The sequence below is a fragment of the Chiloscyllium plagiosum genome, chromosome 26 (assembly GCF_004010195.1).
Source record: "Chiloscyllium plagiosum isolate BGI_BamShark_2017 chromosome 26, ASM401019v2, whole genome shotgun sequence".
NCBI classification, from domain to species: Eukaryota; Metazoa; Chordata; class Chondrichthyes; order Orectolobiformes; family Hemiscylliidae; genus Chiloscyllium; species Chiloscyllium plagiosum.
Genome location: NC_057735.1, coordinates 21,630,064 through 21,644,128, shown reverse-complemented (window position 1 = coordinate 21,644,128; position 14,065 = coordinate 21,630,064). Strand labels below are relative to the sequence as shown.

The following is a 14,065-nucleotide window of genomic DNA, read 5'->3' as shown; positions in this document are numbered from 1 at the left end:
TCCAGAGAATTTCTGGTCAATGGTAACCCCCAGGACATTGTTAGTAGGGGATTTAGAAACAGTAAAAACCATTGAATGTCAAGGGGTGGTGGTTAGATTCTGTCTTATTGGTGATGGTCATAGCCTGGCATTTGTGTGGTACATATTTTACTTACCACTTGTCAGCCCAAGCTTAGATATTGTCCAGATCTTGTTGCATTTGAATATTGACTGCTTCAGTATCTGAGGAGTCACAAATGGTGCTGAACATTGTACAATCATCAGTGAACATCCCCACTGCAGACCTTATCATGGAGGGAAAGTCATTGTTGAGGCTGTTGAAGATGGATACTATCCTGAGGGTTTCCTGCAGAGTTGTCTGGCGATGAGATGATTGACCTCCAACAAATACGACAATCTTCCTATGTACCAGGTATGACTTCAACTTGTGGAAAGTTTGCTCCTGATACCCACTGATTCCAGTTTTGCCACGCCTCCTTGATGCCACACTCGTTCAAACACAGCCCTGATGTCAAGGACTATCAGCTTCACCTCACTTCTGGAATGTAGCTCTTTGGTCCGTGTTTGAACCAAGGTTGTAATGAGGTCAGGCGTGAGTGGTCCTGGCAGAACCCAAACTGGCGTCACTGAACAGGTTATTGCTGAGTGGGAGCTGCTTGATAGCAGTATTGCTGACATCTTCCATCACATTACTAATGAATGAATGAATGAGAGTAGACTGATGGAGTGGTAATTGGCTGTGATGGATTTGTCCTGCTTTTTATGTGCAGGACATACCTGGGCAATTTTCCACATTGTTGGGTAGACGTCAATGTTTTAGCTGTACTGGAAGAGCTTGGCTAAGGGAGCGGCAAGTTCTGGAGCACACATCTTCAGTTCTATTACTGGAATGTGGTCAAGGCCTACAGCCTTTGCAGTATCCTGTGTCTCCAAGTGTTTTTTGACATCATGTAGAGTGAATTGAGTTGGCTGAAGACTGGTATTTGTAATGTTGGAGACCATTGGAGAAGGTTGAGATGGATCATCCACTCTGCACTTCTGGCTGAAGTCTGCTGTGAGTGCTTCAGCTTAACTTTTGCACTGATGTGTTGGGCTCTTCCATCATTGAGGATGGAAATATTTGTGAAGCCACCTCCATAGATGAATTGTTTAATTGCCCACCACCATTCACGGCTGGATGTGGCAGGACTGCAGATCTTAGATTTGATCCATTGGTTGTGGGCTCACTTAGCTCTGTCATCACTTGCTGCAAATGCTATCTGGCATGCAAGTATTCCGGTTGATAGCTTCATCAGGTTGCCACCTATTTTTAGATGTGCCTGGTGCTGCTCCTGGCATACCCTCCAACAGTCTCCATTGAACTAGGATTGATCCCCTAGCTTGATGGTAATGGTTGAGTGGATTAGAGTGGTGCTAGAAAAGCACAGCAGTTCAGGCAGCATCTGACGAGCAGGAAAATCGACGTTTTGGGCAAAAGCCCTTCATCAGGAATACAGGCAGAGTGCCTGAAGGGTGGAGAGATAAAAGAGATAATGGTTGAATGGGAGATATGCTGGGCCATGAGGTTACAGATTGTGCTGGAGTACAATTCTGCTGTTATTGATGGCCCACATAGCCCTCATGGATGCCCAGAAGTGAGTTGCTAGATCTGTTCAAAGTTTGTCATATTTAGCACAGTGATAGTGCCACACAACACAATGGAGAGTATTCTCAACATGAAGGCAAGATTTTGTCTCCACAGGGACTGTGCAGTGGTCCCTCATAATCATACTGTCATGGACAGATGCATCTGCAGTTGGAAGATTGTTAAGGTTGAGGTCAAGTTGTTTTCCCTCTTGTTGGTTCCTTCGCCACTTGCTCCAGACCCTGTCCAGCAGCTATGTCCTTTAGGGCCAGCTTGATCAGTAGTACTGCTCCTGAACCACTCTTAGTGATGGACATTGAAATCCCCCACGCAGAGTACATTTTGCACCCATTTCACCTTCAGTATTTCCTTCAAGTGTTGTTCAACATGAAGGTGTACCAATTCATCAGCACTGGGAGGGAAGTACATTGCACTTGACAGGAGGTTTCCTTGACCATGTTTAACCTGAAGTGTCAAAACCATGGGCTCCTAGGGCAACTCTCTCCTGACTCTATACCACTGTGCTGCCACCACTGCTGGGTCTGTTCTGTTATTGGGATAGGACACATCCAGGGATGGTGATGATGGTGCCTGGGACACTTCTGTATATTATGTATATTACTGCAGTTATTAAACATTTTGATTGCTAAAATATGATTGTTTCCAAGGCAGAATTGCATAAACGAAAAAATCATTTTCACATTCATTGGATAAGAAACCAATTTCTCATGGGAGATTTGCAAAGGCAAGTTGACATGATTTATTGTTTAAGTGTTCCATTTGAGCAGGAAGCAATAAAGTTATAACCTGGAATACTATTCACACTGTTTTGTCTAATATTATATAATGCAAACATTGCATATTTGCATTTATTCAGAATTAGTTCACATTCTTCTTCAGAGAAGGCTTAGACTAATTTGGAAATGTCTGACTCTAATAGTTGTTTAAACACCTTCTGGTTTCTTGTAGCTATACTAGCCTCTTGAGTGAAACAGTCATGTTATGCTTTTTGTCTATTTATATGTGCAGTTCGGTTTTCTTTCGCAGTTATTTTCTTATTTCTGCTACAGCTAAAAAAAGAACCACTGATATTCATAAAGTCTATATTTTGCCAGTTTTTGATCAACAAGAAATGAAATCCAACCACCAAAATGCTGTGGTGGCAGTGTGAATTTATATAGCTTTATCTGCAATGGAAGATCAAAAATGTCATCTCTCATGTTTGTTGGGCTGATCTTTGAGAGCGAGGCAGATGCAATACAAGAATACAAAAGGAGGCAGAGCCCAAAATGATCAATTAACTTAGAAATTGTTATCTAACATGACAGAAGCTATGGAAAGGTGGAGCATGAATAACAGATATTGAATTATCAGGTATGAAAAATAATAAATGGCTTCAGGATGAAGGACTTTTGCTCCAAGATTGGGTTGGAAAAGCTGAGGTTGTTCTCCTTGGAGCAAAAGAGATGAAGGGAAGATTTAACACAAGTGTACAAGATTATGGCAGGTTAAGATAAGGCGGCCAAAGTGTTTGCACTAATTGTTGATATGAGTTTATTTGGAAGTACTAGTTTTCGGAGTGCTGCTTCTTCGTCAGGTAGCCAGTGGGGCAGGATCATAAGACACAGAATTTATAGCACTCCTGATGAAGGAGCAGAGCTCCGAAAGTTAGTACTTCCAAATAAACCTGTTGGACTATAACCTAGTGTTGCGTGATTTTTAACTTTGTCCACCTCAGTCTAACAATGGCGCCTCCACATCATGTTGATATGAGGAAAAGATTAGGCAAGAGACACTGGGGAATGGGAAGACATTTTTTTTTACACAGAGTGAATGATAATTACCTGCGGCTTGTTGCCTTTTTCAAGGGTTGGAGCAGAGATGACCAATACTTGCAAGAGGAAATTGGATTGACACTTGAGGGAAACATTCAGGACTATGGCGATAGACTGGGGAATTGATCTGATAGGCGTGGCCTACAGAGAGTCAGCATAGAGTTGATGGATCAAATGGCTTGGATACTGTGGGCTGGATTAAACACAGACGGTGGCTCCTCAAAGATTTTTTGGTGAGATCCCACCCCTCGTCTTCGTTAGCTTGACTCATTTTAATGTCTTGAGTGACAGCCTTCAATTCCCAAGAGGTGTTCCTCCTGTCTCTCTGTAGGTGGAATTCCTATCTCACAGATCCACTGACCAATTGAAGATTCAGCTGCTCTGCAGACTGGCAGCACCAGCAGGAGCAATGGCGGGGGACATGCCTTCAGCAATGGATCTGGTCTTTGAGGTATGCTTGGGGTCTTGTTGGGACCAGACTAATAGAGACCAGTAAGCACAGGTGGAGAAAATATGAACAACAATGGGGAGAGCAGGATAAATGTAGTTGGACAACAATATATGAAGGGGCTTCTAATGGTTACCAGGCACCTGGGAAAAGACAATACATGCAGCCTTAAAACAGATGGTAGGTGTCTGAAAGATAACAACTGATATTTAAGTGGTAATACAGAATTTGGGGAGTTAGGTCTGGTGTTACGATATAAAAATTAGGATTTATGTTTTCCCTAATTCACTGCAAAGATGTGTAGATTGCCAATAGCATGAACAACATTCTTTGTGAAAACTAGATTACCAGCTTACTTGACAGGGAGGGTTTGGAGGGATATGGGCCGGGTGCTGGCAGGAGGGACTAGATTGGGTTGGGATATCTGGTCTACGTGGACGGGTTGGACTGAAGGGTCTGTTTCTATGCTGTACATCTCTATGAATCTATGACTCTATGATTGCATTTCACCTCCATTGCTACGAGAAATTATAGCGTTTGGAAAAGAAGAACCTGTGCCTGCACTTCACTAGGGTTGATTGCTTGTCTGTCCTAATAAGAGAAAATAGGTGTAAAGTTTCAGCCAACTGACAATAACTAATAATTTCATTCTGTCAGTAGACTACTTATTTTATTGTCACAGGCATACATTCAAGTACAACTTCTTAAATCTAAGTATAAGCTACAGATAAAATGCTCTTGAACATGAACAGTGGAAGCATCATGTTAGAAATAAAAAAATGATGAAGCGTTAACAATGATGAAGCGTTAACAATGGGCATTCATTACACAGTGGAACACAGGTGTCCATATACTATATAGACTTTTTAAGCAAAATAAACCATCCATAGAGGTGATGAAAAATCTTTGGCTTCAGTTGTTTATATAAGGTCATTGGAATGTACGCGTGGTCTCTTATTGTCTGCATATCTCCTATTGAATCTTACTTAAACTCCTAGTTCTCATTTATGAATTCCTTCATGGCTTCAGCCCATGCTTCTCCATAGATCTTGTGATCCTATGACTCTGGCCTCCTGAGCACCTCTCACCCCCAGTGCTCTTTCTCTTCGCAGCAAAGTGTGCAGACGGCCAAGGCATTACTCTTTGAAACATGCAAAACATGTGCCTCATCACCTCCTTCACCACTTTTAAAAGGTTTCTCAAAATATAACTCTTTAGTCAAAATGTTGGTCATGAGTGCTCTGACTATCCCCGGAAAGACTTCATCAGCATAAAAACCTTTTCTCCTTAATCAAACATTTTACCAAGACTTTCTATTTCTACCTCAACAATGTAGATTATGCATTTAATTGTGAAAAATGAATTTAAACACAGTTTTCTAATCCTAAGAACTTGGATTCTATTGAAATTTATTATTGTTCTAAACATTAAAGTATTACAATATCAATTAAAGAGAATCTATTGATTTACACCTCCCCATTGTTCTTGTTCATTATTAATTTCTATAAAGTATTAGCTCGATTTTACCGTCAGGTGTTTTGCTTCTTTCCTCATCTATTGCTCACCATTGCTATCTAAGTGGAGGACACTGAACTTCAGTCTAACATTGTGTTTCCTAGGTCAAAACATTCTTCTATACCAAGATCATGTATATATGAAGGCTAAAAAAAAAGACAGTTCAAATGTAAAAATATGCATTAAAATGTGAGAGAGGAACAAATAGAAATATATCAGCTAACACAGCATTAAAGGTTAGCAATGTTAATTAATTTCACAGTCCTGAGCTAATTTTTGACAGTCAACGCAAGGAAAAGATCACTATTCCTCCTATCCAAGTGCATGCCGAAATTTAGTTTCATTAGTACATGCGGCACGGTAGCACAGTGGGTAACACAGTGGTTAGCACTGCTACCTTACAGAGCCAGAGACCTGGGTTCAATTCCCGCCTCAAGTGACTGAGTGGAGTTTGCACATTCTCCCTGTGTCTGCGTGGGTTTGCTCTGGTTTTCTCCCAAAAATGTGCAGGTTAGGTGAATTGGCCATGCTACATTGCCCGTAGTGTTAGGCGAAGGGGTAAATGTAGGGGAATGGGTCTGGGTGGATTGCACTTCAGTGTGGACTTGTTGGGCCGAAGGGCCTGTTTCCACACTGTAAGTAATTCCGAAATATCTTTATGATAATCTGGGTCAATGATTATGGTGCCAAAATAAATTGGAATAACGTAAATGCCATCACATGGTTTAGTACACTCTCAGGCACGCTTCTAAAGGTTTGTCAATTGTTCTGTAATTATGAAGTTACCCACAATTTGGTTCAAGTTGGAACAGTTTTTGCTTAAGTTACACATGATTCAAACAATCAGAAAGATGCCATTTTCAAGTCACTTGTTGTGTCAGTTGACCTCAAACAGCATGGCAATATGAATATTACCAATGCCCTAAATGCTGTTGTGGGGGACACAATCAAACAAGATGCCTGCTCATGATTGCTATCCAATTCCTTCTTTTGCAAAGGGCTTAAACTATAGACATCAGATTGGATTGTGATTGGGCTTAGTTATCACTCATTGCACAACGAAACAGCCGCTGGCACCTAGACCACACATGAGGAATAGTCCGTTGGACATGATAATGGAGAATTGGTTAGTTTCTGTGAAGCTGTTTTCTAATATGAGTTAGGAACTTCAAGACAGAAGAGAAAGAAAATGTAAGAATAAAAACAGTGAAAATTAAATGTTTTGTGCACATTCTGCAACACAACAAATATATACAGCCATATTTAAGTTCATTAACTTAGTTTCAGGGTTCAAATTTAAAGTGACATCTCATCTTGTAAATTTCTGGTTGTTTTCATCTTGAACTATAACAGTTCCATGATTTTCTATGTCACAGTTATAAATTGAAATTTTGACTGTTTCAGAGTGCATACAAAACTTGGCTTAATTCTATTCTGTCCAAATGATTGGAAATTCCAATGACAAATTTTAAAAAATGCTTGTTGGTTATACCGAGTTGAAATACATCTTAAATATTGAACAGTAGTTAAGTATAAAAACTTAAAAGTGTAATAGTTAGTACGTAACAAAACAGTATTCAGTACAATTAAGTCACCAAATACCATCATACCTTAGTAGTAATAGACTTTATCTTTCCGAACAATGATTTCTTGCTCATAAAAATCAAATCATCTTCCAGATCTTCACCTTCCATTATAGCACAGCTATCAACTGCTGGCAGTTCACCATCCTTTGCATTGGCATTCACCACCAGTTTGGAGTACTTGTACTCTAACCTAAACATAATTCAGGTATAAATGTGAATTGTTTCTAAGAATTATACTTTGTATGGCTTTTAAAACATTTGCTACCCAGAATGTTTAACAGAGTCATTTTGGAAATTAGACATTTCTCAGTATTTTGAATTCTAATAATATTTGAGGGCTATTTTTTACATAAGGAAACTTCCAGCACCATGCTATCTTTCTTGTACTCTTAGAGTTTCTTTATTCAATAATATTTATTTATTGAAGTTTGAACTCTGTTACAGCAGTAGATTACGGATTTTAGGTACATGAGACAGACTAACCAACTAACCTAAATGTGTTCAAATAATATATTTATCATTTGATAACACGAACAGGCACTTGGTTCAATCGTCTATACCAAGGTTGTCCAACAGCAGCCCATGGGTCACAACGTGGCCTATCAATGAGATCATATGAGACATGCTAAGTTGCTGTTCTAAATGCAGGGAAGTGTAACTGGAAGACTTTGAAAGGAGCTGTTCCTCCACTCAGAGCTGGTCTTCTCTCACATTTGCTTCTACCTGTATTAGGAGCTCGATTGACCATTGTCTAATCTAGTCTCAAGATTAGAGTGGTGCTGGAAAAGCACAGCAAGTCAGGAAGCACCCAAGGAGCAGGAAAATAGATGGTTCGGGCAAAAGCACTTCATCAGATCTGCAAACTTACTAACTATATGCTCACATCCAAATCATTTATCTAAATAACAAAATGACAAAAAGTAGATGTTTCTAACCGGAAAAAAAACCCCATCAAACCCAAAGGAAAGAAAGCGGGATTGCAGACAAATTAAACCCAAAGTTCAAAAATAAAAATCCTGATGAAAGGAACAGAGGATGGGTGGAAAAACTGTAGGAAATTCAACAATTCTCCTGAACCCATGATGTATCTGGATTTTTTGTGCAGTCAAGATGACCTACTAACCCAAGCGCCATTGATTACTTTACTGAGCGCTAATAATGGGGTTGACACTCAGTAAGGACAGAGGCAGTCAGCACTCATCAGAGGGAGGTCTTTGGGAGTTTCCTTACATGAGACTCTGTCCTTGATGTGAGGGCTCTCCACCTCATCCCATCACAACACTTCTGCTGCTACTGTTTGGCCACACTGATGGTGATAGTAGACTGGATTAGGCAATCCTAACAGAAGCAAACATGAGTGAGCATCAGCCTCTGATTACAGGATCAACCCCTTTTAAATTATTCTGGATTTGATTTAAATCAAGATGTTAAATAATTTTAAAAGCTTCAATTGAATAACCTCTCAGTCTCCTTTGCTCCAATTGTATTAATGACAACATTGAGACTTCAAAATTGTATTATCATGGTGAACTTACTGGGACAATTTCTTGGGCTTTAATGGGACATTGAAAACTGCCCACAATGTTATAACTGTACACATTAACTATTACATTATTGTTCTTTAATTTATGCCCATTTTACCAAAACACATTGGATTATTATGGCTTAATCTGTCGGCACTCACATTTTCAAAGACATGCATTTTCATTGCTCAGTTCAGACATTCCTTCACAACGCTTGTCACTGTTCATTAAGTGTAAAAAAGTACTATTCCTCATTTTTCCTTCCAACTTGTACCATTAATGCGTTTCCATTCTTTGCTCGATTAAGGCTAGTATCTTATACTTAATTTTCTCAAACTGTAATGTATCTCAATATAAATGTTAACATCTTTGGTAACATTTCACCTCAGTTAATTTGGACCAGCTAATTTTTATCTCACTGAACTTTGCCCTTTTCCAGACCAGCCACCTTATCATTTACTTTTGATTAGCATTAACCCTAATTAATTATGTTCATATTAAACCTAATTGTTCTTTGACCAATATTATTTATCATTATTTATCTCTTATCATATGATAGGCACCTGCTAGACTAAAAATATATTAATCTGGGAAGAAGCTTTTTATGTGAACTAAGTAATTTACATTTTGAGCATGTGCAATTTTTTTTCTAAATACCTTGAGATAGTTAAAACCATCCAATGTTACTTTATCCCCTACTTTTGCCTAGCACCTTAAACAAATCTCCTCTTTCATTTCATTTCCACAGTTTGCTACCATTTTACACTAAATTGTCTCTTTCTCTTCCCATTCCAAAAACACTGGGCCAAAGCTCCTGACATATTAAATCTTATTCACTCACTTCTGATTTTTCTTATAAAAGTAGCATGTTGTGGTGATTAATAAGCAGGCTGTAATTGTCCCTGCGATTATTCCAATCTTCAAGAAGAAGTCCATTGTCTTGCAAGTTACTACTTTTTCATTTGGCAATGCAACACCTTCTTTACATAGTTTTGGCTCTGACCATACATAAGTAGTTTTCTGGAAGCAGAAATAGCAAGCGGCAGATATCATAAATACTGTTTAAATTGAACCCCAACACATTATCAATTTAAGTTTATGTTAGATTGGATCCAATAATGTTCCTCACTTCAGGAGCAGATTCTCCATTGCATCAGCATGGCATTTTTTCAAAAATATCTTAACAAGGACCTTTTTGAGCTTGTTAACTCTGAAAAGCACTGAGGAGATGGAGTCATAGAATCATAGAGGTGTACAACACAGAAACAGACCCTTTAGTCCAACTCGTCCATGTTGCCCAGATATCCTAACCTAATCTAGTCCTATTTGCCAGCACTTGGCCCATATCCCTCTAAACCCTTCCTATTCATATATCCATCCAGATGCCTTTTAAATGCTGTAATTGTACCAGCCTTCTTCTGGCAGCTCATTCTATACACGCACCACCCCCTGTGTGAAAAAGTTGCCCCTTAGGTCCCTTTTCCCCTCTTATCTCAGGTTCCCCACTGGTAGACTAATGGAGAAAGTGAAGTCACATTCTGTGCAGGGTGTTCTAGCTAGGTGGATGAAGAACTGGTTGAGCAACAGACAGAGAGTAGTAGTTGAAGGGAGTTTCTCAAAATGGAGAAAGGTGACCAGTGATGTTCCACAGGGGTCAGTGTTGGGGCCACTGTTGTTTGTAATATACATAAATGATCTGGAAGAGGGCACTGTTGATATGATCAGCAAGTTTGCAGATGACACAAAGATTGGTGGAGTAGCAGAAAACAAAAGGGACTGTCAGAGAATACAGGAGGATATAGATGAACTGGAGAGTTGGGTGGAAAAGTGGCAGATGGTTTTCAATCCAGAAAAATGTGAGGTGATGCATTTAGGCAAGACTAATTTGAGAGCGAAATATACAATGAACAGAAGAGCATTGGGATAAGTTGATGGGCATAGAGATCTGGGAGTGCAGGTCCATTTTACCCTGAAGCTGGCTGCACAGGTGGATAGAGTGGTCAAGAAGGCATATCGTATACTTGCCTTCATTGGACGGGGTATTGAGTATAAGAGCTGGCAAGTCATGTTAAAATAGTACAAGACATTGGTTCGGCTGCATTTAGAATACTGTGTACAGTTCTGGTTGCCACATTACCAAAAGGATGTGGACGCTTTGGAGGGGGTGCAGAGAAGGTTTTTGAGGATGTTGCCTGGTAGGGCAGGTGCTAGCTATGAAGAGAGGTTGAGTAGGTTAGGATTGTTTTCATTAGAAGAAAGGTGATTGAGGGGGGACCTTATTGAGGTTTACAAAATCATGAAGGGTATAGACAGGGTGGATAGAGACAAGTGTTTTCTCAGGGTGAAGGATTCAGTAACGAGAGGTCATTCTTTCAAGGTGAGAGGTCGAAAGCTGAAGGGGAATACATGCGGTAAGTACTTCACACAGAGGGTGGTGGGCTTTTGGAACACATTGCCAGCAGAGGTGGTAGAGGCAGGCACGGTAGATTCATGTAAGATGGGTCTGGACAGATGCATGAGTAGGTGGGGAGCAGGCTTGGCTTTGGATCGGCTCAGGCTTGGAGGGCCAAAGAGCCTGTTCTGCTGTAAATTTTCTTTGTTCTTTTATGTGTCCTTCCCCCAGTGCCACACAGCAGGCCCTGGTATAACGGCGGGGGGCGTGGGGGGGGGAGGGGGGGGGGGGGGGGGGGGGGGGGGGGGGGGGGGGGGGGGGGGGGGGGGGGGGGCGTGGTGAGCTTTCATCATAACCAACCCACTTACAACAATTAGTGGTCCTCATTAGCAGCTTTCCTTTATCCTCAGCTCACTATTATCCATTCCAACTGCCGTTCTCTTTTTCAGAGTTCCACCTTCACCTATTGTTTTCTCCTTCCCACCCCCACCCCAATCATCAGGATATATACCAACCTTTTCCTAGCCCTAATCAGTCCTGAAGAAGGGGACTGGATCTAAAGCATTGACTCCGCTTTCTCCCCACAGACTTACTAAGTTTCTCCAGATATTTCTGCTTTTATTTCAGATTTCCAGCTTTCGCAGTTCTTTGTTTTTTTTGTTCAGAGTTGTCTTTTTGTGCTCCAGACCCTTCTGTACAAGGTCAGAAGAATTAGGAGCAGGAGTAGGCCATTTGGTTGCTTGAACTTGTTTCACTATTCAATGAGATAATGGCTAATCTGACTGTGGCCTTGACTCCACTTTCCTGTCTGACCTCCAGAATCCCGGATGTGATGATAGATCAAAACTGTTTAAATCAGCCTTGAATATATACAATCAGTCAGCCCCCGCTGCTCTCAGAGGTAAGTGAATTCCAATGATAAATGACCCAATAGGAGAAGGAATTTCTCCTTATCACTGTCCGAAATGAAGTATCTCTTCATTTTAAACTTTGTCCTTTTAGTTTATTTCTCGACAACAAAACAATTCTGTCCCATTGCAAATTAAATATTACAGCACTTTAAAAGAATATTAATTTAGCCAAAATTAATTTCAGCAAACTAGCGTGAAGGATCCCTTTTGCTAGTTTCACTATCCTATTTATCGGGCAGAAACATGGCATTGTCAAACAATTGGTACAAAGGCTTCCCGTCAATTCAGTTAAAACTCCAGATGCCAATACGTCCTTCTACTGTATAAATCTCAAATGGAGTCTTCTATTGGAGATAAATGGATGGAAACTTGACAAAATTGATCTCTATCCATTTTTCTATGGCTGATACCAATTAATTATCACTAATCAGAAAATCTACCCTGATATGTGTTTGTGAGAGAATATACTGTATGCTGGTTTCAACTCATCTATAATAACTGCAGCATTGTCATCTTCATACCTGAATTCCATTAATGCATGCTCCAATTATCTCATGGTAATCACTTTTTGAACAAAGAGGACAGGCCTCTGCTGTTTCCCACAGGAAGTGGAATGTACACCCATCACACGTTCCTTCTTGGCATTTTCTGTCAACAGAATAATATCATTACTGTAAACAAGAAAGAAAATAATTATACTACAAGTGAATTGCAAAATGTTTCACCAACAAGAAGCTAACTTCTGTTGACACCACCAGAGCAGACAACAAACTATTAATTATAAGTTTATTGGGAGTTTAATTGCATTAAGGTGAGGCACATTTAACTAGAGATTCACATGCATATAAGACGCAAGCTGAAGTTATGTTGTTGTATTGGAGGTATAGGATATGTATTGTGTGATTCTACAAACTCTAGTTCTGTCCTTCACTGCTGTCTGAATCAATACACACTGGAATGACTGGAATGGATCTTTCACTTTTCTGCAAGTGTTTGATGCACCTTGTTTCCACTGCTATTGGAACCTACTCATATCTGTTAAATGAGCGTATACAATATTACTCTTAAAATAAATCAATAAAGCTCCATATATTTAAGAAAATATTCTGTCACTTTTTTCATAATTCTTATTGTTAAAATTTCCTTGAAGTTGATACAGTTGAAGAACTTCGATCCCGAGAATTCAGCAATTTTTGGGGTATCTGAACAGGAATTATTGCAAATAAAGCAGAAAGCTCTGCAGAAGCTCAGCATCAGTTGAGGGTAAAACTAAGTTAATATTTCGAGTCCAGTGACTCTTCAGCAGAACATAGTTTCTCCAGCATTTTGTTTTTGTTTTCACTTCAGATTTCCAGAATCCTTTGTTTTTATTTTCGGAATTCTTTTAAGTCCTGTTGCATTCTGAGATTACCACTAGAGGTCACTTTAACAGAAGCCAGCAGGAAATATCAGTTAAGTTCCCTATTAAGTTACATAGCTGGTTGGGTCTTGTCTGACCCGCAATCAATCTGGCTGGACATTGAGGCTTCTCAAGAAAAATGCCCACTTATTAACCTTTTATTTTCAGACAAGAGGAAAATCATTACGGATCACTGTAAAAACCCTATAATACTTAGCACAATTAAAGTTTGGAATATAATGCGGCAAAATGAGGGTAACTCACGTAAAACATTCCCCTATGCTCCGATAGTGGGAGCATGGGGATTTCAACTGGGTTTTACAGATGCCACTTTCAAACTCTGGAGATTCAGGGGTATCTCTTGTTTAGGGGATCTATTTAAAGAAGGGGTCCTGATGTCTTTTGAACAGCTGCGTCAGAAATTCGGATTACCTAATGGAGTCCTCTTTCGATACTTCCAAATTCGAGATTACATACAGAAGAAAATTACGTTACTCGATAGTCTTTATAAATCAGATAGAAAACGTAGAGCGCTACGGCCAATGGGGGTATCTTCCGTCAGTACTATTTATCATTTACTACATGATGAAGTATCGGGAGATATGGATAATCTGCTTAAAACATGGGATCAGGATTTGGGACTAGAAATCTCTATAGAAACGTGGAATGACATTTGGGAAAACGACAGAAGAATCACCATCTGCAACAGAACTCAGGCTATTCAGCTGAAGATACTTCATAGGGCCCATATAGCACCGGATCGATTGGCAAAATTTAAGGCAGGAGCATCTCCAATGTGTCCCAAATGTAAAATAGAGGTGGGCACTGTTGT

General features: G+C 39.9%; 1 protein-coding gene across 2 annotated transcripts in view; it reads right to left on the bottom strand.

The window, feature by feature from the left end:
* elapor1 (endosome-lysosome associated apoptosis and autophagy regulator 1) overlaps positions 1-14,065 on the bottom strand; it is a 131,394-nt gene that overhangs the window by 5,088 nt on the left and 112,241 nt on the right. For both annotated transcript variants that reach the window (XM_043716712.1, XM_043716714.1), the window contains exons 19-21: positions 12,356-12,482; positions 9,373-9,551; positions 7,033-7,198 (exon numbers count right to left, since the gene is read on the bottom strand). In XM_043716712.1, coding sequence (XP_043572647.1) covers positions 7,033-7,198; positions 9,373-9,551; positions 12,356-12,482 — 472 coding nt within the window. The remainder of the gene's footprint in view (positions 1-7,032; positions 7,199-9,372; positions 9,552-12,355; positions 12,483-14,065) is intronic.